The sequence below is a fragment of the Giraffa tippelskirchi genome, chromosome 8, assembly GCF_054371585.1.
Source record: "Giraffa tippelskirchi isolate mGirTip1 chromosome 8, T2T-mGirTip1v1.2.pri, whole genome shotgun sequence".
Lineage (NCBI taxonomy): Eukaryota > Metazoa > Chordata > Mammalia > Artiodactyla > Giraffidae > Giraffa > Giraffa tippelskirchi.
In genome coordinates, this window is record NC_137282.1 from 145,444,498 (window position 1) to 145,466,433 (window position 21,936).

At 46.4% G+C, this 21,936-nt stretch overlaps 5 protein-coding genes across 5 annotated transcripts; 3 read left to right on the forward strand and 2 right to left on the reverse strand.

Moving 5' to 3' along the window:
- Positions 1–473: 473 nt before the first annotated feature.
- On the forward strand, positions 474–7,692 carry LOC145518204 (histone H3.1). Its single transcript, XM_081522059.1, has 2 exons — positions 474–2,289; positions 6,934–7,692. The coding sequence occupies exon 1, from the start codon at positions 605–607 to the stop codon at positions 1,013–1,015; it is 411 nt and encodes a 136-aa protein (XP_081378185.1). The 5' UTR covers positions 474–604; the 3' UTR covers positions 1,016–2,289; positions 6,934–7,692.
- Positions 7,693–12,403: 4,711 nt separating this feature from the next.
- LOC145516833 (histone H4) lies at positions 12,404–13,953 on the forward strand. Its single transcript, XM_081518551.1, has one exon. The coding sequence runs from the start codon at positions 12,442–12,444 to the stop codon at positions 12,751–12,753; it is 312 nt and encodes a 103-aa protein (XP_081374677.1). The 5' UTR covers positions 12,404–12,441; the 3' UTR covers positions 12,754–13,953.
- A 1,597-nt stretch (positions 13,954–15,550) lies between these two features.
- Positions 15,551–16,622, reverse strand: LOC145518206 (histone H4). The gene has a single exon (XM_081522061.1). The coding sequence runs from the start codon at positions 16,546–16,548 to the stop codon at positions 16,237–16,239; it is 312 nt and encodes a 103-aa protein (XP_081378187.1). The 5' UTR covers positions 16,549–16,622; the 3' UTR covers positions 15,551–16,236.
- Positions 16,623–17,283: 661 nt separating this feature from the next.
- Positions 17,284–17,694, reverse strand: LOC145518207 (histone H3.1). Its single transcript, XM_081522062.1, has one exon. The coding sequence runs from the start codon at positions 17,692–17,694 to the stop codon at positions 17,284–17,286; it is 411 nt and encodes a 136-aa protein (XP_081378188.1).
- A 207-nt stretch (positions 17,695–17,901) lies between these two features.
- On the forward strand, positions 17,902–21,230 carry H1-1 (H1.1 linker histone, cluster member). The gene has a single exon (XM_081522138.1). It carries the CDS (start codon positions 20,439–20,441, stop codon positions 21,093–21,095), a length of 657 nt encoding a protein of 218 aa, XP_081378264.1. The 5' UTR covers positions 17,902–20,438; the 3' UTR covers positions 21,096–21,230.
- The last annotated feature ends 706 nt before the right edge of the window (positions 21,231–21,936 follow it).

Consider the following 21,936-nt stretch of genomic DNA (forward strand, 5'->3'; position numbering starts at 1 on the left):
ACATGTTTTCCCTACTGGAAAGTGAGAGTTTACTAGGGGAAGATGCTGAACTCAACCTTAAACATTTTTTGTTGATGTAATGGAACCACCCAAACCCTCTGCATCTAGATTACACTTGATAAAAACATGTTATGCTGAAGCAATTGAGAGTTACAGATCATTGATACTTCAAAAACATTTTGATTGTCCACAATGTTCATGTTAACACCCGAGAAAATCTGAGTGTTATTTTAGATGTAGCCCACCTACTCTTTCTAAGCACTTCCAAAATAATCCTTGATGATTGTACTTAAAAAAAAAAAAAATCGGCAGTGTCCGCGTTGCTTTGTAATTACTTTCCTGTATATTTCAGAAGTGAAAGGGTAAATAAAATGAAGTCAGGCCATTGGAGTTGCTATAGTAAAAGGGCAGGTTCATTCACCAACCGGAAAGCAGCTCTTGATTCTTCCGGGCAACCAGGCAGAGAAATGGACCAATCAGAGCAGGGCGCGGGTAGTTTTGAATGTTCTTGGGTCCAATAGTTTTTCGCCTGGCTGTATAAAAGGAGGGCGGCTGCCAGCCTCTAGCTGGCGTTTGGAGAAACAGAGCCCGTCCGTTGTTTGTTATGGCTCGTACTAAGCAGACCGCTCGCAAGTCCACCGGCGGCAAGGCGCCACGCAAGCAGCTGGCCACCAAGGCAGCCCGCAAGAGCGCGCCGGCCACCGGCGGCGTGAAGAAGCCGCACCGCTACCGGCCCGGCACGGTAGCTCTGCGCGAGATCCGCCGCTACCAGAAGTCCACGGAGCTGCTGATCCGCAAGCTGCCGTTCCAGCGGCTGGTGCGCGAGATCGCGCAGGACTTCAAGACCGACCTGCGCTTCCAGAGCTCGGCGGTGATGGCGCTGCAGGAGGCGTGCGAGGCCTACCTGGTGGGGCTCTTCGAGGACACCAACCTGTGTGCCATCCACGCCAAGCGGGTCACCATCATGCCGAAGGACATCCAGCTTGCCCGCCGCATCCGCGGGGAGAGGGCGTAAACTTGGTTTTCATTTGAGTGCCAACCATAAACCCAAAGGCTCTTTTCAGAGCCACCCACAACATCACATAAGAGCTGTACCACAAGGGATTAGGATTACTCCTACTCCCAACAAAGCTGGAGCAGAGTGGAACTCCACCCCACCGTCCTCTCCCTATAATTTTATGTACCTGAGAAGGAATTAGCAAATCCTCCATGTAATTTTCGGTTTATCATCTTGGCTTCGGTTGCGTCAACCAACTGCCAGAATTGGCGCTGAAAGAAGATAGTTTAAACTGCAGACCTGACAGAACAGGATACTTAACGCGTTCTCTTCCTTTCCTAGCTCCCCTTAAGAAACCTCATTTGCATGAAAGCTCTGCGCCCCCGCCCCTGCCACAGCTTGTATAAAAGACGGGCAAACCCTGAGTCCTGAGTTGGGTGCTCTGCCTTTGAAGATGATTCCGCTAGGCCCTCACTGCTGTGAAATAAAGTCTCTTCCGGTCCTCTGGGGCTTCCCTGGTAGCTCAGTTGGTAAAGAATCCGCCTGCAATGCAGGAGACCTTGGTTTGATTCCTGGGTCCGGAAGGTACCCTGGAGAAGGTGTAGGCTACCCACTCCAGTATTCTTGGGCTTCCCTGGTTGTTCAGCTGGTAAAGAATCCACCTGCAATGCGGGTAGACCTGGGTTGGGGAACGACGACCTCTTCCAATATTCTGACCTGGAGAATTCTGGCCCTGGTCCTACAGTCCATGGGGTCGCAAATAATCAGACACGACTGGGCGACCTTCACTTTTCTTGGGCTTCCCTTGTGGCTCAGCTGGTAAAGAATCTGCCTGCAATGCGGGAGACCTGGATTCGATCCCTGTTGGGAAGAGACCCTAGAGAAGGGAAAGGCTACTCACTCCAGTATTCTGGCCTAGAGAAATCCATGGGCTGTATAGTCCGTGGGGTCACAAAGAGTCGGACAAGACAGCGACTCTCTTTCTGATCCTCCGAGTGCGTGTTGCTTGTCTTCCTGTTAACCAAATATCTGCTGTAACACTGCTGTAACATTTTGGTGCATTGGCCGGGAAACTGACAGCCGCTCTGGCCCCTTGTGCCACCGTTGTCAAGAACTGACGGAAGCTCCGCTATCTCGGGCCCCCGCGACGGGAAGGATGGCGCACCACCAGTGATGTCACTGCACCCTGACCCTGGTCGGGCCCGGTAGTAGCAGGCCGCTGCCGCGTTCGAGCAGACTCCGTGGGAGGATTCAGAAAATTTTGCCAGGACCAGGGCCAGGCGTCTGATGGAGTGAGTGTCCCCGGGGACCGAGGACCGAGTTCAGGCCTACCTTTAAAGCAGAAGGGGAGACTGATTGGCTCCTGCAGCATGGAGTGCTGCTCAGAATAGGGAAGTCTCCGTATCAGGTGTCTGGTGGGCTAGCACTGTATGTCTATCTGTGTGAGTGACCGTTCTCGACGGCAATAGCTACGGAGGCTGAGTGGGTCCTAACCTGCGGTTTCTTGGTGACCTCACACGGCTCAGGGTAGCGTCAGGTCCTACGGGACATTGTCCCTCAGTGCGGGCCTGTGAGGGGTTTATTATACTGACAAGAAGAGGAGGATAAACAGGGGTATATATACTGACCTGCTATAGCTAAAAGGCACCCAACGTCCCCATAAAGGGAGCAGCCAGACTGACGAAAGCCAAAGCATTTTTGTTTGTTGTGGGACACCATTCCAGGGTGGGAACTCACATAATGAGTAGTTCCAATTCAAACTAGAGTCTGTGGTTAAAAACAGTAAGGAAGGATTCTCTGGGGATTATGGTGTAACAGAGTGGCCCTCCTTTGGGGTCGGATGGCCCTCAGAGGGCACCTTAGATGTGCCCACTGTCCGAGCAGTGTATAGACGCATAACTGGAGACCCTGCCCAGCCAGACCAGTTCCCTTATATTGACCAATGGTTGGTTGAAAATTGCTCAGTTGAGGCCTTCATGGGTTTGGTTCTGCGCTACAAGTAAGGGAATGTGTAATGTCCTAGCAGCCCAACCAGAAAGAAAGGCCCCACGCCAGTAGAAAGAGCCACCTATTTTCCAAGGAGAGGCTGAGGACTCACCACCAATAGTGCCACCACCCTATGTGCCAACAGCTCCCCCTCAAGTGGCCAAAGGTCCACATTTGCCACATAGCCCACCACCGTCTGTTTCGCCTCCTTCTCCTGATGATCCTGAGGTTTTCACGCCCCCGCAACCAGGCACCCCAGAACTGATGAGTAGGCACCTCCGATCAGCTCAGGGACCAGCTACCCCAGTGCTACAAATGCACTTAGAGACTTGGGGACTCCAGCGCCTTGCTGCTGATGGAACCCTGTCTTCTACTACCAGCCTTTTTGCATGACCTATCTTCTCAACTGGAAGCTTTTCACCCCCTCATACTCTGAAAAGCCTCAAGTGCTGATTGATCTCCTAGAGTCCATTTTTCAGACCCACCGTGCCACTTGGGGGAGACTGCTGGCAGCTGCTCCTCACCTTGTTCAATACGGAGGATCGCCGACGAATCGTAACCGAGGCTAGAAAATGGTTCCAGGCCAATGTCCCAGGGGGCCAAGTGGACGAAGAAACCTTCCTGGAAGACGAGCCCCACTGGGACACTGAAGGAGGAAGAAATAGACTGGAGAGGTATCGACTAGCCACCCTACAGGGGTTAAAAAGCCCACCAACATGGCTAAAAGCAGAGGCTAAAAAGCCCACCAACATGGCTAAAGCCACAGAGGTAATACAAAAGCCAGATGAGAGCCCGGCAGACTTCTATGAGAGACTATGGTGAGGCCTTCCGGGTCTTCACTCCTTTCCACTCTGAAGCGCCAGAAAACCAACGGATGGTAAATCCCACTTTCATGGAACAGGCCCAATCAGACATCCGGAGAAAATTACAAAGATTGGAAAGGTTTGTGGACAAAAACACCACAAAATTGCTGGAGATCGCCAATAAAGTCTGTCAACCGCAACCAAGCAGCCCGTCATGAAGCAGAAAAGAGGATAGAATGGAAAGCTGCATTGCTGGCAGCTACTCTGTCAAAGCTTGCATCCCCGGCAGGACCACCTCATAGGGCAAGGGGCCCAGATCCGAAGAAGAGAAGCCCTCTCAGCTATGATCAATGGGCCTATTGTAAAGAAAAAGGACACTGGAAGAATGAATGTCTTGACCGCCCTAAAAAGAGAACCGAAGCCACAGCCCCACCGAGCTGATATCAACCTGAGCCACCCAGTGCTAATCTGATCAGCCCAGCAGGAGCAGAACCCCATTAGAGGAGAGCAGGCTCTCTTCAGTTGGGCCCCGAGAGTCCACGGTCAGAGTTCAAGTAGGGGGACATCCAGTGGGCTTTATGGTAGACACAGGTGCTGAGCATTCGGTGGTCACTCAGCAGATAGTTCCCTTCTCAGGAAGAGAAGTCACTATCATCAGGGCTACAGGAGCGCAGACCCGCAGGCCCTTCTGCGGTCCTCGGAGATGCCAATTAGGGGGCCATGAGGTAGTCCATGAATTCCTCTACCTGCCAGACTGCCCTGTTCCTTTGATAGGAAGGGATGTCCTTGCAAAAATGCGAGCCCAAGTTTCCATTTCTGCCAACAGGTCAGCCCAGCTAAAGTTAACAGAGCGACCCTCCTCCTTGATTATGGCTCTCACTGAAAAGAAGGAGGAGGAATGGTGCCTGTACTCTTCCCCTCCAAAAGAGCAGACCATTCCTCCTGAATTAGAGACTGAGTACCCACTGGTCTGGAACAAAAAGAATCCTCCAGGTCTGGCAAGACATCATGCTCCCATCCTGATTGATCTGAAACCAGGAACCCAGCCTGTAAAACTGCAACAGTACCCAATTCCTCGAAAGGCTTGTCTAGAAATCCAGGTCCATTTAGACAGGCTGCTCCATCACTCCAGGGTAAAGGCAGCCCATCTGCCAAACAAAGACTGACTACGTTGGGAGGTGACCCCCGATCAAAACAACCCACTGCGGGTCCCCCGCAGGAGGGGCAAGGACAAGCACTGTGCTCTGGAGTCCTGCTAATCCACCCAAGGATTGGAAGCGTCAGTCACTGGGAAAGATAATTACGCTGTTCCTGTCCCCTATATTAGTTCTTTCACTGTGATGCTCTGGCACTGTCACCCTCTGCTCCTCTCTGGCTGTGCGCTCTTAGCTTTCATTTTCGCCACAGGGTTAACAGCGACAGGTCCATTCAATTGGCATTGGGGTAAAAAGCTTTTACTGGCAGTTTTCTTCCTCTCTTTGGTTAGATACTTCATCACCATCAACTGCATGTAGACCCTAAATATGTGGTATATCCTAATACAAATTTTTGCAACTCACCTCAGTGATGGAAAACTCTTTCACCCTTGGGCCCCAGTGGTGACCCAGATGGCGGTCTTAGCAAATTGCACCTAATGTCGGGCTTGTTTACTAGAGGACATATAATATGAAGAGCCGACAGTTGCCCTCCTGGCCTACCCAGCCTCCGTGGAAGACATCATTAACTTGTCTCCTTCCCTAAGCGGATTTCCCCTCCATTTTGTGTAACAAGAGGATGGGGCTAGGAGGTAAGCCTCACCCTCATTGGAAACAAGGAGAGACTAGGAGAGCTTTCCACCCACGGGGCTGTACTAAAGGGAAACTTATCTATATGTTTTCAAAACAAATACTCAAAAGTTGAAGAAGTAGGTTTTCTGAACCCAATAACAATAACACCTTATCCTTTGACCAAACAGATTTACAGTGCTAACCCTTTGGTGATGAAGATTATGAGGTATATTATACCCCTGACTTTAGGGGACATAATTTTACATAGGGAGGCTTAGCCAAAAATGCAACTAAATGGTACAATGAGACTTTTGTACACGTTAACAGTTCTGTACCAGGATCAGGAGAATGTATTGCTATTGGCCAAGACACAGGATCCTTACTATTACCAACAGGACCTTAGTCGAGGCCCCCCTTCACTGATTCAATTGATGTGTTGAAACCTAGTGTGTCAAAGCCCATCCCATACCCATAATAACTCTGAGACCAAATGTAATCCACTCTGTGCAGATGAATTTTTCTCCAGCAACAGACCAAAGGGCCATAGTGCATATGACAGTTGGGACCCATTCATAAAATCCCGAGACCTGTTTATACAAATTACCTATACTAAGGCCTGGATCCAAGAGCCCACTACTGGTGTCTTGCTACTAGGAACCAGGTTTAATTTTCTTTGCGGAAACTGGTTGTGGGGAATCCTTCCCTGCCGATGGAAAGGTATTTGCCATCCCAAGTTTACAGTTCTAAAATTCGCAAGAAATGGCAGACTCCGGAAACACTGTGAACCTAGGATCCTTTCTAGAGCAAGCATTATCACCTGCAAACCCTCAGCCCATGGTAAAATGGAATGACTAGGAAGGGTATGCCCCTGATAACTCCATCCTGGAAAGACCTGGTGTTGGACTCTGTATTTCGAGGATTTTTCTGGTTTGCAGGAATACCCGTTAGAAAGATCAATACTCAAGCTAACCATTCTAATACAAGAATCTTGGAAGTCTATAGTGGCAGCAATAGAAGAACAACAAACAACCCTAGATTCCTTAGCTCAGGTAGTACTACAAAACTGCCAGGGACTAGATGTGATTACAGCACAACAAGGGGGATTGTGCCCCATACTCAACGAGTCCTGTGGCTTTTATGTAAATGCCTCAGCTAAGGAAGAAAGCCTGTTGGTCCTCAAAAGAAGCATTAAGTTGATTGATGACCTAAAGGCTCAGGCAGGGAAAGGAAGTTGGTTATCCAACTTTCTGTCCTCGACCTTCAGTTCACTCTGGACTTAGATACGCCCCTTAATGGGTCCCAGTTCTAATGCTTCTCTTAGGCCTCTTGCTAGGTCCTTGTATTTTCAATGCAATAACCCATTTTATTTCTTCTCGCTTAGAAACCATAAAGCTCCAAATGATGATGAGGACTTACCACTATACACCAATAGAGGATTCCAGCGGGGAACCTTGAGGAGAGTCTATGCCCCTGTTCCAACAGGAAGTAGCCAGAGCGGTCATCGCCCCTGTTCCCTTAGGGTTCCCTGTTGAGTAGTTAAGGCAGATGATCCCTAAGTCGGCTAAAGCAGCTTGAGGATCAACATGAGGGAATGAGAAGGAAAATTCAGCAAATCTTCCATGTAATGCTCTGTTTAGCATTTTAATGCTTTTGTAACCCAGCTTGTTTATTGCATCAATCAACCGCCAGAGATGGCACCAAAAGAAGATAGTTTAAACTGCGGACCTGACTGAGAACACAAGACACCTTATGCGTTCTCATCCTTGATTGGCACCCCTTAAGAAACACCTCAGTTTCATGGAAGCTCTGCCCCGCCCCATAGCTTGTGTGTATAGAAGACAGGCAAACCCTGAGTCAGGTGCTCAGCCTTTGGAGGTGACTCCGCTGGGCCTTGTCTGCCTTTCTGTTAATTGCTCAGTCTTGTCTGACTCTTTGCGATCCCATGGACTGTAGCCCACCAAGCTCCTCAGTTCACAGAATTTTCTAGGCAAGAATACTGGAGTGGGTTGCCATTTCCTTCACGGGTATATCTTCCCGAACTAGAGATTGAACCTGGGCCTCCTGCACTGCAGGCAGATTCTTTAGCATCTGAGCCTCCGGGGAAGCCCCGCATCAGTGTAAAATAAACAGTCTTTTCTGATACTCTGAGTGCATGTTGCTTTGTCTTCCTGTGAGCCAAATATCTACTGTAACGCTGCTGTAGCAAACCTACTTGTAAGTACTCCACGTAATTGCACTTTTTCCTGCCCCGTTGCTTTTGTCTCTTCTAGGAATTACTTGCTGTAGTTGTTCAGGATTTTAACCACTTGACCCCAGGATTTTAAACGTGTCCATTACTGTCTTAGTATCTGATAGAGTGGACAATTGCCGGGAGCCAGCCCACGAGATCCCACCCATGACAGAGTCATGGGAAAGAGGAATGATTGAGCACGGCTTCTCAGGCCTCAGGGATTCACGGAAGGCTGCCTCAGCGCTCACCTTAAAGATATCTGTCTTTCTGATGTTTACTATAATAAACCTCTTCTTATTTTCTATGACTTAGGCAAAAGGCCTTTCCCGATTTCCTTCTAAAATAGATCATTCTGAAACCTCACATCAACAAGGCCCCTGAACGGTAGCACCCTAAATAAAATTATCTGGGATATAGAGTACGCTGATCTAAATTCCTTTTGCTAACATATTAGTTTGTTTAATAAATAAGCCTGTGCCTTTAGAGCTAATATACATGACTGCTCCTTAATAATAAAACAGCATTGAGAGCCTCCACACAGAAAGCCCCTATGGGCACAAAACCCTTCACAGGAAAAAAGGCTTGTTAGGAAATATAAGAAATATTGCTTTATGAAACTGTTACTTAGTCTATATTTACTCACTATGTTTTTACTCTTAACGTATTTAGCCTATATAATGAAAGCATAATAGTTAAAAATTTATAAAAGTTTGGCTTTAATACAAATAATAAGACAATTGTTGATTTAACTGATGATTCTTACTTGGAGCTGACCTTCAGCTTGCTGTTCTTTGACTTTATGGAACTACATTCTTTTCTGTTAAGCTCAAGGCATAGAGTAAATTACCGAAAACAGGTTTTACCTTGAAACTTTCTATTGACGAATTCTTTCCTGCTGTGCCTGATACAAAAGTGTTCTGACTGATCAACCCTTATCAATGGAGAGTCACAACATGTTAGCAGGCCCCCAGGCCAGAAGATGATGTAAACAAAATGAGGCTTTTGGTAACTAAAAACATGCAAACGGTTTCGATGAAGGTCAAAACTGCTGGCCTATTAAGCTGAATTGATAGGCCCATTAAGCTGAATTCATATGCCCATTAAGCTAAATTAGTATGCCCACTCAGCTGAATTGGTATGACTCTATGCTTTACATTTGTTTCTATATACCACAAAAAATATAAAAGCTGTCTTAAAAACAATAAAGTTGGAAGACACGGGGGAGACACTTGGAAACACCGAGACTCTCTGTGTCTTCTCATTCGTATCGCCGACGCCGTCCATCCTGAGGGAACCCCTGGACCTGCTGGAGCTGGACTCCGGCAGACAATGACTGTTCTTTCTCCTCCCCAGCCAAGGAACATGGATTTGGCTTTAAGTCTTCAATTTACTTGAGCCCCTCAAGAAAACAACTGCAGTATCGAGGAAAAAAGGTTAGCGCCATTTTAGAATTCAATCATCTTTAATCTTTAATCTTTTTAGGGTATTCTCTGCAGGTCAGCAGCATTTTGATGCTAGTTTACCTGAGTTCAAATGCTAGCTTTACTACTTTTTCATTTGGCATTACTTGCACAGATTCTGCTCATTTTAGAAGTTAAAATTCAGCAGCCATTTAAAAATTAAACAGGAAAATCAAATTTGTGGAAGAAAATTTACTGAACACTTTGGGGGGGGGCGGTGATACCGGCATTTTAATATCATTGCATTAAGCATCTATTAGGGGAGTGACTAAGGTGGGGCTGGAGACAAATGGGGATGTTTAATGTATAGATTGTATCTTTTGAATGACTGTTGCAAGGGCTTCAGGCTAAAAGAGTTTCTTTCCCAGGTGCACAGAGTGATGGTACACCACAAGCTGAGGTTTACAGCTAATGCTGTTGGAGTCTAAAATTTGAGTTTGTTATAAAGACTATCAAAGAAGAGGAAGAGTAAGTCAAGGTTAGGGTGAATTTTTCAGACTTCAAATTTAGTGGTATCCTTTTCAGTTGTCCTAGTAGATGTGAGTCACTGCTCAAGGAGTGTTTTCAGGAGATTTAACACAACAGTGGGAAGCTGGTATGGAGATTTGAAAGGCACCCCAGGCTTGGCTGCAGGAAAGCTAGAAGCCTGAGACTGTCCATGTACCTTAGGAGAGGGCACAAAGGAACATATTTGGACCATCATGTTTAACATGTCACATATGCCCAAAAAGAATGAGTTGATGTCTTGTACTTTGTTAGATGCCATCAGTCAGTTCAGTTCAGTCACTCAGTCGTGTCCGACTCTTTGCAACCCCATGGACTGCAGCACACCAGACTTCCCTGTCCATCACCAACTCCTAGAGCTTTTGTGCTTTAAAAAAAAAAAAAGTCCTCACTAATATATATGCATGGTTGCGGCTGATACTGTGTTGGAAGGAAAAATGAGACTTCAGGGTAATATTTCAAGTCTCAGTTCAGTCGCTCAGTCGTGTCTGACTCTTTGCGACCCCATGGACTGCAGCCAGACTTCCCCGTCCATCACCAATTCCCGGAGCCTACTCAAACTCATGTCCATTGCGTCAGTGATGCCATTCAACCACCTAATCCTCTGTTGTCCCCTTCTCCTCCTGCCTTCAATCTTTCCCAGCATCAAGGTCTTTTCCAATGAGTCAGTTCTTCGCATCAGGTGGCCAAGTCTAGACAGGTTCTTTAAGAAGTAATACCAATTGAAAACAATCACATTTATACACAATTTCTCAGCCTATCTCTGTTCTAACACTTTGCTTACAATGGCTAAATTAAATCCTTATTAGAGTTCCATCATTACTATCATTACCCAGTTTTACAGATGTAGAAAACAAAGGTAAGTTATGGTCACACAGCTCATAACATGTAGGGAAGGTTAAATAATTTTCCCTCTACCCTTCTGAGTTCTTAGCTGAGAACCCCTGAAATAAAAGATTAACAAGAGAAAAACAAACAGAAGTAACATGTAGCCCTTATGTATACATGGGAGTTATCTGGGGAAAAATGAGTAACTCCTGAAGGTAGCTTAAAATTCCAACTCAAATACCATCTTAATAGGGAAAATGAGTGAGAGGTGGTGTGTAAGCCTAATGGGGTGAGTAAATGATTTTTAGGAAAGATGAATGGGCTCTTAAGAGAATAGATGGGGAGAAACAATAGTGATAAAATAAGATTATGTTTAAAGCAGGATAATAAAGTTTCTAGACATAAAATTCTCTCTCTGCTCATTGGGGCCACTACCCCTCTTTAGTGTACATTGTGTCCATTATAGCAGTACATTGACCAAACCTCCTTAAAAGACATATGAATACCTGCTTGACTGAAAAGAGCAATTTTCTCCTGGTGCCAGCAAGGTACCTTCTTAGAAGATAACACTCCTTTCTTAATTCTGTAAGGGACTGCAATGCCCCACTACTCACCTTATGCATGCGGGTCTCGACTATGTCGTCTGTCAATAGTAACTTTAAGATATAACTCTGTCTTAAGAATATACTATGTTTTGAACTCTAACAAGCAGAACAGTCCTCAGAGCTTTCTGAAAGACTGTCTCCCAGGTGATAATCCTCAGATCGGCTCTAATCAAGTCCTATTTTCTTTCTCAGATTGACCGTTTTTATGGACAATAGTTTGTGACAAGGTTTGTATGGGAGTGGTAAGTGTCCTTTTCTCTAATAAGTGTCACTCTTCCCTAGTTAGTGAAACTCTTTGGGGGGGAGGGGTGGATTTATTGAGTTCTTTTTGTCTGTCTTTAGGTAGATATTGGGAGTTCAGAGAAATCCTCTATGCATTTGCTGTTTTTCTGCTACAGCTCAAAATAATCAACACACTTATAGGAGAGGGAAAATAACTTTCCTTCTACCCTTCTAAATTCTTGGCTGAGAACCACTGTATAAAGGGTAGGTTAACATGAGAAAAACAGTTTAATAACATGTACACCTCACATATGCATAAGAGATACCTAGAAAAACTGAGTAAAACTCTGCAAGTTTGTCCAAGACCCCACTTTAAATATCTTCAACTAAGAACAAAAGAAGTATGAGGAAGCTAGTTATGAGAGGTTACCAGGAAAGCAAAGAGTAAGGTTATTACACAGAATTAAGTCCAGTGTCTTCTCATTGATGAGATTCTCTGGTGATCCAGTTATCCTATCTTCCTGGTACAGAGAGAAAGACATCAATTGAAATTCCCTTTATAAATGTAAGTGTAAGAATAAAAAGAATAAATTCTCACAAAAAAGAAAAAGTAAATTCTACTCTATGTCTGGCATTAAAAAAAAAAAAGCTCAAAAATAGCATATGAAGGGTGAGCGTCATATTCTGCTACCATTCACAACTAACAGTCACCTTCTCCTGAATGAGAAAGTACAGTATTTGCCAAAAAAAACATAAGCCCTTACTAAAATTCTCAGTCGAAAATATAAATAGACTCAGATTCAAAGACCAAAAGGAGCAAAACAATCCAGAGTAAAATTTAACATATGCATTATACTAGGTTCTCTCCCTCTCACAGTCACTGGATCCGGAAGGGGGCGGGGCCAAGGGGGTGGTTTCAGAGCGTCTTTTCCCGCCCGCGCTTTCAGTTCTCAATGAGGTCCGACTACAGCTTATAATTACTCTTGACCAAGCAGTAACACCACTGCTGTATCGCATACTCTTGCAACAGTTCGAGAAGTATGTCTGGACGTGGCAAAGGCGGCAAAGGCCTTGGGAAGGGAGGCGCTAAGCGCCACCGCAAGGTTCTGCGCGACAACATCCAGGGAATCACCAAGCCCGCCATTCGGCGCCTGGCTCGTCGCGGTGGTGTGAAGCGCATCTCCGGGCTCATCTACGAGGAGACCCGCGGGGTGCTGAAGGTGTTCCTGGAGAATGTGATCCGGGACGCGGTCACCTACACGGAGCACGCCAAGCGCAAGACTGTCACCGCCATGGACGTGGTCTACGCGCTCAAGCGCCAGGGTCGCACCCTCTACGGCTTTGGCGGCTAGAGCTTCATCCAGTACGTTTATTTTAAAGGCCCTTTTTAGGGCCGCCCACTCTTTCTCGGAAAGGGCTGTGCTCAAAATGTGTACTGCGATAACAAATGTCTTTTCGCTTAATGCTACAGTAGTTTTTCTGTGCGGGTTTTCTACCATAACGCTAACTTCATCCAGTCGTTCATGTGCGAGGAGTAGCGGTGCCTTCGGTCAAAAGGGCCGCAAAATTGTTTGGCTTAGTATGCGGCCGAAGTCCCGGTGCCCTGTTTAAGAGGACTTCAAGCCCCAGCGTCTCCCGCTTTAGGGAGAGGGATCCTGCCTACCCCCAAATCGCCTGTAAAAGGACTATCAACTACAGGCCAAGGTTTCGTCGAAGAAGGAAAACGGGGTGTGCATGTCTGTGTTCAGTCGCGGCCGACTCTTGGACTGTAGCTCGCCAGGCTCCTCTGTCCTTTGAATTTTCCAGGCAAGAATACTGGAGTGGGTTGCCATTTCCTACTCCAGGGGATCTTCCCGACTCAGGGATCGAACCCGCGTTTCTTGCGCCTCCGGCATTGGCAGGCGGCTTCTTTCCCACTGCATCACCTGGGAAGCCCAAAGTATTTAATAAATATTTGTGCAAATGGCCAGAAACTGCCGGGGTGTTGCTGGTGGCTGACAAACCAGATGAATTAAATACATTGCCAGAAAGACCCTGGGTGCTAGTTCTTAGTGTTTGCAGTGAGCGACGTCAGGATCTGCGTTCTGGTCTCTGCAGCCCCACCACCTCCCTGTCCTCCCCCAGGTCGCGCCCCAAACCTTCGCCTCCGGTACCCCTAGAGATTGAGCCATCCATCATGCTAAGTGTCGTGACCCCTCGTAAACACAGTGATCTTGGTTTTTGAAGTGCTTTGGCATTGCTGATTTTCATCCTCAGGCTGGAGGCCTCTGGCTAAGCAGTTTGTAAACCCCCATTTACTATATTAAGCGATTCTGTTCTGAACTCTTAGGCCTCTAGCAGGGCCTTTGAGATTGTAGGCAGACGCTCCCTCCTTTGTGGTAAAGTGACAACTGGGTGCCTCTCTTGCACTTTCAGCTTCATTCCAGCTCGTCTCTCTCTGTACTCTGCTGTAAATTATACTTTAAAATGAAACTTTCAAACATAACAATGTGGTTACAAAAGTTTTTTTGACGTGTGTCCTCAAATTGATAAACCAGCCGACTGGCGAATAATCAGCCTCCTTGATTTTTTGTTTGAGACATGTGTATTGATGACTGCTCTAGGAAACACTGCTGCCTCGTCATTCTGCTAACACCTGTCTCTTGACCCTGGAGGAGATACTGACTAGGCAGTTGAGAAAGCGAGATTCGTAATTGCAGGTGAGACTTCTGGACTAGAGAAAAAAATTGGGGACTCATCAACATATAAATGGTCAGACTGGATGAGAGCACTAAGAACTTAAATATGTTTTATAGCAGCACATTGTTTGTAAATGAGTGGAAGCAATATAAATTGTCATCAAAACGGACCAGATAAAATATCTATATCCGTAAAATGGTGTCTTAGTTCAGGCTGATACAATAAAAATACTGTGGACCGTGTGCTATAACAACAAATACTTCTCAGCGTTCTGGAGACTGAAGTCCAGCATCAAGGTGCTAGGCAGATTCAGGCAGATCGGATGTGTGATGAGGACCCATTTCCTACTTCATAGGCTGCTGTCTTCCTGCTGTCTTCACGTGGCAGAGTTCAATGAATGCAGGCATGAATGTTCTACACAAGGACACAGGCCCTCTCCCACCCTCAGGCCCACCAGAGTGCTGCCATGATTGATTCCCTATCTATAATTCTTTGACTTGTCACTGCCTGAATCAATCAACATGACAGGTTTTCTCTGGCTCTTAGGAATGATGCAGGAGTGGTATATCAAGCAGCATTATCTTTGTTCTGAACAAGGACTTCAGGAGTGTTAGGTCTGAGAAAGGTTCATACCTTTTTACCCAGGTAGTGGGTATGACTAAAATGAGTGTGATACAATCTAGAAGGCTTATGAACTAAAAAAAGATAGGCCAACCATAAAAGAAGGTGGTCTATGGAGGAGCCACACTTCCCTTCAGTGTAGGAAATCTGTATCCACATATTTTATTACATATCTGAATGGATGGAGAACAGGAAATTCTAATTTGCTTACTGGTGTACCCCAATGCTTAAACAATATCTGGCACATTACACAAAATCAACACATGTCCTGAAGGGCACCAGGATTACATTACTCTCCCAACCAGGCCCAGTTTTGCTCCTCTAGTCATCCAAAATGCAGCTTTGAACCCTCCCCATTGTCAGTTTAAATTAAGGCAGGCTAGGTAATTATATCATTCCCTTCCAAGTCTTGGAGGACAGTTATCAGGTGGGAAAGACACTGAAAAAACTAGGAGAAACACTAGAACTAACATACTGAGGCTGAAATCAGCCAGCTCTCTATAAAAATGATACAGAAAAGAACCCAGTGATAGAAGCTTTTAGACGGGAATACTGTTTCCCTACTAGCCAGCCTCAAGTGAATTCACGTCCCTTCAGCTGAGTTCTAATGTCTGATATGCTACTGGAACATATAATTGTAGGAGATTTTCTTGCTTAAAAACTTTCTGTGGCTACAACTGCAGACCAAGCATAGACCAAGGAGGCCATACTTTAGCAACAGAACATCTTCATAGACCAACAGGCCTACCCTACAAACTATCTCCTGCTACCCTGCCTGGAGATTTTATTATATATATATATAATAAACTTTTTTGAGATATAATCTACATACCATAAAATTTCATCCACTTTTTTTAGTGTACAAACAATAAATTTTACTTAGTTGTACAACCATCACTACAGTCTATTTAAATTTTAGAATACTTCAATCACCCTAATTTCCATTTCTCTGTGATGGAAGGCAAAAAAGTATGGCTTACTGCTGAGCGCTGTGTTGACACCGAAATAGAGGGAAGCCCGTTTTCTTCATAACTTCTTCTGAACTAAATGCCTGGGTTTCCTGGCGGTTTGAATCCGGCTTCTTTTGCACACCATTTCAGATTATTTTTTAAATCGAGACAAATCCAGACTCAGATGTGTTTCACAATCCGTAAAAAATACAAATTTACTAAACCCGGGCTTTGCCTTTTCTTGCCCTACTTTCCACCCCCTATTTAGGTCGCCGCGGGAAAGCACAGATCACCAGTTCTGATAGGCTGACACTCATGGATGGGGCTTGGCGACCTAACGTTTAGTTCTTTTCCACTTTTAAACATCTTCGCCGCTACCTGTCCAGTGCATGAGGGCTTATGATTCCCTACGTATATACAGATGAGTAAACCCCGCAATGTTTTCTGGTTCAGGGCTAGTGTTCATTTCAACTATAGCTCTTAGCTGTTTCTCGGCTAATAGTTACAGCTTTTTTCTGAGTAGTTGGGTGGCCCTGAAAAGGGCCTTTAGGTTGAAATCAAGCTCCTGAGGGCAAATCAGAAAGCTTAACCGCCAAAACCGTAGAGGGTGCGACCCTGGCGCTTGAGAGCGTAGACCACGTCCATAGCAGTGACCGTCTTCCGCTTGGCGTGCTCGGTGTAGGTGACCGCGTCCCGGATCACGTTCTCCAGGAACACCTTCAGCACCCCGCGGGTCTCCTCGTAGATGAGCCCGGAGATGCGCTTCACACCACCGCGACGAGCCAGGCGGCGGATAGCAGGCTTAGTGATGCCCTGGATGTTGTCGCGCAGAACCTTACGGTGGCGCTTAGCGCCGCCTTTCCCCAGGCCTTTGCCGCCTTTGCCGCGTCCCGACATGGCTCCGCAAGAAGTAAACCAACAGCAACTGACGAATAAGCCGAGAACCGATTCTTATATAGCTACTCCCTCTGCCCCTCCCCCCCCCACAGAGGGCACGGAAAGCTTGCAAGCCGGAAGTGTGACGCCATCAATCCCCGCCCTTAATCCCTCCTCCAAGACCCGTGAAATGGCGCCAAAGGAACTGAAGGGCCAGAAGGGAGGGGCGGATCAGGTTGGGCCGGAGGGCTGAGCCCAGTTTGACCAAGTCTTTGGTTGCTTGGCTGGGGGGCTACACTGTTTTAAATACTTAAGAGGAAGCAGGCTTAGAGCAAACATATTCCAAATATCCTAGGTAGAACAAATACTTTAAAGGGCGAAAATTCATTATCAATAATTTTTGATAATCGTAAAAATGTCAAGATCAGAGATAGGAATGTAAAAATGCTTATACTATCCTGACGCTCAAAAGGCTCCATTATAAAAACGTTCTGCAAACGTCAATCACTCCGCGTGCCTCCGAAACCCTGGCTCTTCATTAAGACATAACAGTACTAAACACCAAGGGGCAGTTTGTTCGCATATGCAGGGAATATTGAAACAAAAAGCACCCATGACCTGAGTGTTATTGATGCATGTTCTTCCATCCCCAAAGCAGTCTATTCAACTACTGTAGTTGGTTCATCTTACAGCCATTTTACTTGAAAACTTGAGTGGCTCTGAAAAGAGCCTTTGGTTGAAATCTCAGACTGGAATTTATGCCCTCTCCCCACGGATCCGACGGGCTAGCTGGATGTCCTTGGGCATGATGGTAACGCGCTTGGCGTGAATAGCGCACAAATTGGTGTCCTCGAAAAGACCCACCAGATAGGCTTCACATGCCTCCTGCAGTGCCATCACCGCCGAACTCTGGAAGCGCAAGTCGGTCTTGAAGTCCTGGGCAATCTCACGCACAAGGCGTTGAAAAGGCAGTTTACGGATAAGGAGCTCTGTGGACTTTTGGTAGCGGCGGATCTCGCGCAGGGCCACCGTGCCGGGACGGTAGCGGTGAGGCTTTTTTACGCCGCCAGTGGCCGGCGCACTCTTACGAGCCGCCTTAGTGGCGAGCTGCTTGCGTGGCGCCTTGCCGCCAGTGGATTTACGGGCTGTTTGCTTAGTACGGGCCATGACAAGTAACTGCTAAGCAGATATATCTTAACACTAGCCCAAATAAGTCGCCCCAGCCTCTTTGCTGGCATTTATAGTACCTAAGGGGTAGTGATTGGGCGAGAGAAAAGTTTGACTATTACGTTACAGGTTCTGATTAGTCTAGCTTTAAACATTCCCAAAACGGTGCAGTTTCATTGGCCGCTTCCTTCTACTCGGCTCTTTTCTTTTTTTTTTTTTTTTTTACTTTTGTTCTTTTTCCACATACGATTTTCCTGTAAATGCAATGCTTTGGGCGTTACCTTTTCGGAAAAATAGACATTCACTTCGTTGATATTGTAGTAATCTAGGTTTTCTTAGTCCCCTGAGTGGGGTGGGAATTGAAGGATGTACATTCCCTGGTCAGTAACCCGATATCGGGCTAGAAATTTCTAAAGCCATTTTACAAAAAAAAAGAGATCCCTCTGTAAAGCTTAAACTAACCGAGGAACTTCTTTGAAACCTACAAGATGTAACCACAAAAACAGTAAAAAAAAAAAAAAAAAAAAATCACACTAGCGTTTCCAGAAGTATTTTCTGTAATAAGGCACCTTTTTCTTATGCTCTGACTTTACATTTGGAGCTTTCCGAAACTAGTATTTTCTAAAGTCTAGAATACATTTAGCCCGGTGCAATGCCGGGTAGACAACAGCGGGACAGCCACAAGGGACCAGAAGAATTTCCCCATGAGAAGCAGGCGATGGACTAAACTCAGTGAATAGATTATGAATCAAAACGAAGGCAATTTACTACTGCCAGTGACTGATTTTATAAAAATTTAAAAAAAAAGAAAGAAAAAAAAAGCCAAATATGAACCATTATACGAAAGCGGTAATCCAGATTCTACCTTTTGATTGGTAGAGTCAATTTTACTTGGTAGCCAGTAAGAATGCATATCTAGCATCCCTCATTTGCATGGAGCATTTCCCTTTCATTTGAAACTTGTTAACCCTATTAAGACACAGGCCGCACAAATCATTCTTTAAACAAGAAATTGTTGCGTGCAGTATTTCCGTTTTAAAAACTTTGGATTAGATGCCACATTTATTACTATAAGAAAAGCTTGTTTGTGTTTTTCCAGAAATGCTCATTTATGAAACCTTCCACTTGGAGGAAGATTGTATACCTGTTATAATTGTCCTTTAAACTAAAACGCCTAGCTCCAATTGTTCTTATCTCTTCCACGTTATTAGAAATTACGTAATGAGTTTTGTAAATACAGACTCAAGAAAACGACAGTTAAGGGTAAAGATGGACGATTCTCCTGTCTAGACGAACCAATGAGCGCTCAGTCCTGTCCGACTCTGCGACCCCACGGGCTGTAGCCCGCCAGGGTCCTCTGTGCCTGGGATTCTCCAGGCAAGAATACTGGAATGGGTTGCCATTCCCTGTGTGTCTGGAACCCTTTTATTATCGGCCACAAGGCGGAAACGAGCTCTTAGGTTTTTCTGAGGGTTACAGGGGGAAATTCGGGTTACTGAGACCAGTGCGGACTTGTTTGAAAACCGCAGGCACTCGCGCGGGAATGACTTGTCCCTGCTTCATTCTCCCTACTGCTAGGAAATTGCCCAGGACAGTATTGTGAGGGACTGTTACCCTGAATGGGGTTGTGAAAGGGGAATTTTATTCTCTCAGTAGTTAGTCTGATTCGCATTGTGAAGTCGTTTGAGCATTGTTGCTGCTTTTACAGCCACAAACAAGTTAAAGGGAGAGTGCCGTAAAATATTATCTCGGGGTTGTGTTCTCTCATTTTCATACTAAAGCAACTTTTCCCTCTGCTCCCACATCCACACCTGCCTGTGTGCAATGCCTGTCCCGGCACAGTTTAATCCATCCAGAGCTTACTTGATGTCTTTCATGTGCTAGGTTTGCAGCTTGGGATATGTTATGGGATGAAAGGGGATCCAAAATTCGTTACGTGCATTGGGCTGTGGAAATAAGTTGCAATTACAGAAATTGCGGGCTAAGCTTTCCACAGGTGCAGCTTGAGTGTCAATTGCCGTGTTAACCAATTCTTTTGTTTTCTACAATTCTCCTTTGTCCCAAATACATAAACGCACCCTGGTTCAGACCAAGGGCACCTGCGTCTCGGGTCTTTACCACACATACTCAGCGTTGCCAGGAAAGGAAGTGGCATTAATGAGAACTTGTCCCAAACCTGCAGACCAGGCCTATATACTCTCGCTTTCCGCTCTCCCTTTCAGTCATTCAAGATGTAACCTTTTGAACTGATTGCAGATTAGAAACGGATATCCCTTGGCAGTGCTTCCTAGAGGCGAAGTTTCAGGTGAAACTCCTTGGATTCTTACGCAATTGCCTTATTTGCAGCAATTCCTCCCACCCTCAAAAGGAAAAAATAAAACAAAAAACTGCTTTCTTTAAAAAAAAAAAAAAGTCGCACCCTCTGATGATAATGGCCCGGACCCTTCCCTGCCGAGTATTTCCGTCTCCACTGGGCGACCGGCGTCCGGGTGAGGGGTGGAGAAGGATGCTGTCTGGGTGCCTCCGCGCAAGCGGCAGGAAAGCAGGACCATAGGCCCCAGCGGCGGGCTGCTGCCTTCCGAGACCCAGCCGGGATGGCAGAGGGCGCTAGGATGCCGGGGGCGGGCGCCAGTGCTCACCAATCACAGCGCGGCCCCGCCCTATAAATATCGCGCGCCTGAGCCACCCGCGTCTTACTGCCTCGTTGGGTCTAGCAGTTTAGTTAGTTTCTCCTTACTTCCGCCATGTCCGAAGTCGCGCTGCCGGCTCCAGCTGCTTCCACTCCCCCTGAGAAGCCTTCAGCTGGCAAGAAAGCGAAGAAGCCTGTGAAGGCTGCAGCAACCGCCAAGAAAAAACCCGCGGGCCCTTCAGTTTCGGAGCTGATTCTGCAAGCGGTTTCCTCCTCCAAGGAGCGCAGCGGTGTATCCCTGGCAGCGCTGAAGAAGGCGCTGGCTGCCGCTGGCTACGATGTGGAAAAAAACAACAGCCGCATCAAGCTGGGTCTTAAGAGCCTAGTGGGCAAAGGCACCCTGGTGCAGACCAAGGGCACCGGCGCCTCGGGTTCTTTCAAGCTCAACAAGAAAGTAGCCTCCGTGGATGCCAAGCCCAGCGCCACAAAGGTGGCAACGAAAACCAAGGTAACAAGCGCTTCTAAGAAGCCCAAGAAGGCCACTGGGGCGGCTGCTGCTAAGAAAGGTGTCAAGACTCCAAAAAAGGCTAAAAAGCCTGTGGTGACAAAGAAGTCCTCCAAGAGTCCTAAGAAGCCCAAGGCTGTGAAGCCTAAGAAAGTAGCCAAGAGCCCTGCCAAAGCCAAGGCTGTGAAACCCAAAGGGGCTAAAGTAAAGATAACCAAGCCAAAGACCGCTGCCAAACCCAAGAAGGCAGCACCCAAGAAGAAGTAAGAGTTCCGGTTGGAAGCTGCTTCCAATAAACCAACGGCTCTTTTAAGAGCCACCAACTTATCTCAGGAAAAGAGCTTTATTACCACACAACTTTTTTTTTTTTTGCCCTCATGCAAATACAGTGTGTGCAAGCCACTCTTAGCTCTACATCAGAATCCTTTTTAGGCTAAGTTAAACTCACGCTGTGGGGTTAGAAGCTGGTGTTTTTGGCCTGATCCCTAGTCCTGTTTTAACCTGAAGCTTACATTTCTACTTAGGTCCAAAATAAGCGGGGGAACTTTGGGGGCCTATCCTGAAGTGCCATATTCCCAAATAGTCCTCAGCGGTACCTACCTGTACGCACGGTTCAGGGCTGGGTCCGTGTACTAGATGCTCCTTTGTCTATTAAATATTTCTCTGGTATCTGAGATCAAAGCCGGGACATAGGTTCTTGGGCCATATCGTTACCGCTAAGCTGGCTTTTTCCAAAATTGGGTGGCTCTGAGATATTTCAGCCAGCTTAGCGATTTATCCGGCGCTCAGATTGGTGTCTTCAAGTTCACCAGGTAGGCATCGCAAGCCTCTGGCAGCGCCATCGAGGCCGGGCTCGGCCGACTTACCCCGGGACCTTTTGCAGGTTGTCAGCTAGTTTTCCGCCAGGGTCAGGAGAAAGGAACTTGGCTGCCCTGGAATTTTAGAGCTAAAGCCCAAAAGCTCTTCCTGGGTTTCTGTGTTCCTGGAGACAGAACTGCCCAGATTGGATATTTGAAACTTCCACTCTGCCTAACTAGATAGTATTTCTCCACGCGCAGGAGTTTCAACCCTGGTGCGCTACACCACGTTAAATATTGATTTGGGGGGA